This window comes from Austrofundulus limnaeus, unplaced genomic scaffold (assembly GCF_001266775.1).
Source record: "Austrofundulus limnaeus strain Quisiro unplaced genomic scaffold, Austrofundulus_limnaeus-1.0 Scaffold153, whole genome shotgun sequence".
Lineage (NCBI taxonomy): Eukaryota > Metazoa > Chordata > Actinopteri > Cyprinodontiformes > Rivulidae > Austrofundulus > Austrofundulus limnaeus.
The window spans coordinates 14,860-17,693 of NW_013952555.1; the positions used below are offsets into that span (position 1 = coordinate 14,860).

At 42.4% G+C, this 2,834-nt stretch overlaps 1 protein-coding gene across 1 annotated transcript; it reads right to left on the reverse strand.

Moving 5' to 3' along the window:
- Positions 1-309: 309 nt before the first annotated feature.
- On the reverse strand, positions 310-2,627 carry cyc1 (cytochrome c-1; the record flags this gene model as incomplete). The annotated part of the gene is given in 5 exon segments (XM_014016738.1): positions 310-900; positions 985-1,085; positions 1,950-2,110; positions 2,191-2,348; positions 2,501-2,627. Coding segments are annotated over 5 exon segments (652 nt in total), but the record flags the coding sequence as incomplete, so codon positions are not given.
- Between the last annotated feature and the right edge of the window lie 207 nt (positions 2,628-2,834).

Consider the following 2,834-nt stretch of genomic DNA (forward strand, 5'->3'; position numbering starts at 1 on the left):
GTGTTACACATGGAGTTTTTTTATTTTATTTATTTAACCTTTATTTATCCAGGTAAACTGTTTGAGAACCTCTTCACATGACCTGCATGCACTGAGTGCAGTGCAATACACAAACCTACATATTCAGAGTAAAGTGATTGTAAATTTGAATTGCGATTAAAACTTTTAATCTTTGCCCATGCAGCACTAAAATTAATCAGTTAACTCGATTAATTTCACAGCCCTAATAAAAACAAAAAGAAATAAATAAACTACATGTGTGCTATAAAAATCTCTGCTGTTGGGAACAAAAAGCCTCCACACCGTCTGAATCCTTTGAGATAATTTATTTTACACAGTAAAACAGAAGTTTATGTTTTATAGGACAGTGAGTGCACTCACATCAACTCAGAACGTCACAAACTGAGACCGGACCGCCGGGCAGCGTCTCCGCGGTCGGATCGTATCTTACAAAGATAAGCCAATCAATCAACTTATCAGTCAGCTGTGACAGCGTGGCCCAAACCGGACGTGAGGATGAGAACCGAGGAGGGAGCGTTCAAGAACACCACAGATCTCTGTCAGATACAAAATAAAAACCTCACACAGGATTATCCTAAAGATGCTGCTAAATAAAAGAAGGCATTTCTCACTGAAACGAACGAGTCAGGATTCGAACCCTACCGCCTGAAGAAAGGCGTGTACGTGCTGATCAGCTTTTATGAGTTTCTATGAACCTCCTGGACTGAGGAATGTGGGGTCATTGAACGCAGCCTTCTCAGTTTCAGGCCCAGGTCAGTGGGGGTTGGTTTGATTTTACTTTGGAGGCCTGTAGATCATCTTCCTGCTCTTCAGCACCGTCCACTTGTGCCTATGCATGTAGTAGAGCGTAGGAATGATGATGACCATGCCCATCAAGAACTGGGAGRAGGAGAACGAGATGAAATTGAAAGAAAAGTCTTAAAAATCTGGGTTGGTTAATAAAAGCGGTTAATAAAAACGTACCTTTAAGCCCATTCGTTTGCGTTGGTCGTGCTCCGGTTCTGCGGCCCACCTCAGGAAAGTACAGACGTCTTTAGCTACCTGACTCATGGTGGCGGGGGTTCCTGTGTCAGACACGCTCAGTTAGTATTTTTATTTTAAACAATCGTTTCTGTGAGGGCTGCAACTAAAGATTATTATTATTATTATTATTATTACGTTTTCAATTAATCAATTATTCAGCCAAATCATTGAAACACATAACTACATAAATATTATTAGATATAAATTTATTTAATTCCTGTATAAATTAGGGATGCAAGTTATTGATTAATGTGAAGTTACAAAGTTATAAATTGATTAACGATTAATTGATAAGTAGCCATTTTCTTCTTCTTCACTTAATCCTCTTTTCGATGTGACAGCTCACAATTGTTTTAACTGTAAAATAAAGACTGTAAAAATACTGTAGGCTGTTTAGTTTTTATCATTTTTAAAAATATATTTTAACACGGACGGAGCCATTTTATTTCCACACAAAGCATTCTGGGTAAATGATGATGTGGATAGGTCCTCGGTGCGAGGCTGCTAGCGAGCTATATCCACCCTGAAGGTTAATCTTGGACAATATCTGATGATCGACTCTTTTAAATGAAACCAGAGAGCGTTGACAGAGAGGAGAAGGTAGAAATGACTCAGCCTGGAACTGAAAATATGGATGGAGGACAACAGAGCTGCTTCATGGAAGAAGAACATCTCTAAACACTGACTGGAAAAAAAATGTGGATTTTTCATCCATTAATAAACTTGGTTTTTAGCTATAAAACACAACAAAACAGAAATGTAATAACAGGTTGCTGAATGAGGAAAACAGATAAGAATAAAATATGATTTTTAAATGTAAAACCATTATAAATTTGTTATCATTAGAATTTATGATTTTTCTCTAATTTTACCGACTCATTGTTGCAGCCCTTCGCTCCACTTACCATCTTCAAACTCCAGGACCTCGTTGTAGATGGGCGGAGCCATGCCGATAGCCTGACCGGGGAAGTAGGGGTTGAAGTAGAGCCCCTCCTTCACGGGCACTCCCGCCGGCGGGTCGCAGTAACCCGTCAACAGGCTGAACACGTAGTCCTCGCCTCCTTCTCTGCGGAGCAGCACAGGAGCAACAGTTAACTCTGACGCTTTGAACGACTCGCCGTGCTCGCTCTGCGTCTCAGGCGTCACCTGGCCAGGATGATGTAGCTGAGGTCCGGAGGGAGAGACCCCCCGTTGGCGGCGCGGGCCGCCTCGGGGTTGGGGTACGGCTTCGGGAAGTAGTCCGAAAGCTTCCCCGGCCGTGTGAACATCTCGCCGTTGTCATCTGGACCGTCCACGATCTCAAACTAAAAACATAAACGGAGTTTTTAAAAAAAAAAACGCTCTAGAAGCAGCAGAAACARTCTAACGTCGCCACCTGCTGGCAGAACAAGGCAACAACACCTAAAGGGTCAGAACAGGTGTGGATCCGTTCAAACGGCTCCATTGGCTGCCTCACCTCTTCAGCTATAGCCTTCGCCTCCTCCTCTGTGTGCGTCACCCCCACCAGGTTTCTAAAGGCCAGGTAATCCAAACTGTGGCAGGCTGCACACACCTGCTTATACACCTGGTAACCACGGCGAATACTGCAGAGGAAAAAACATCACAGTGGTGACCTTCCACAAACGCCATGACTGTAGACGCTCGACTTCAAATTCAGAGGAAAACTAAGGGCTGAGAAATCAAAGAATRAAGTGTTGTCCATATTTTGATTTGTGAGCACACTCTCTTCTCGTCTTGCCTCTTMAATTTTACAGCCGTAATAATTAGATAAAAATACAGAGCGAGTTAAT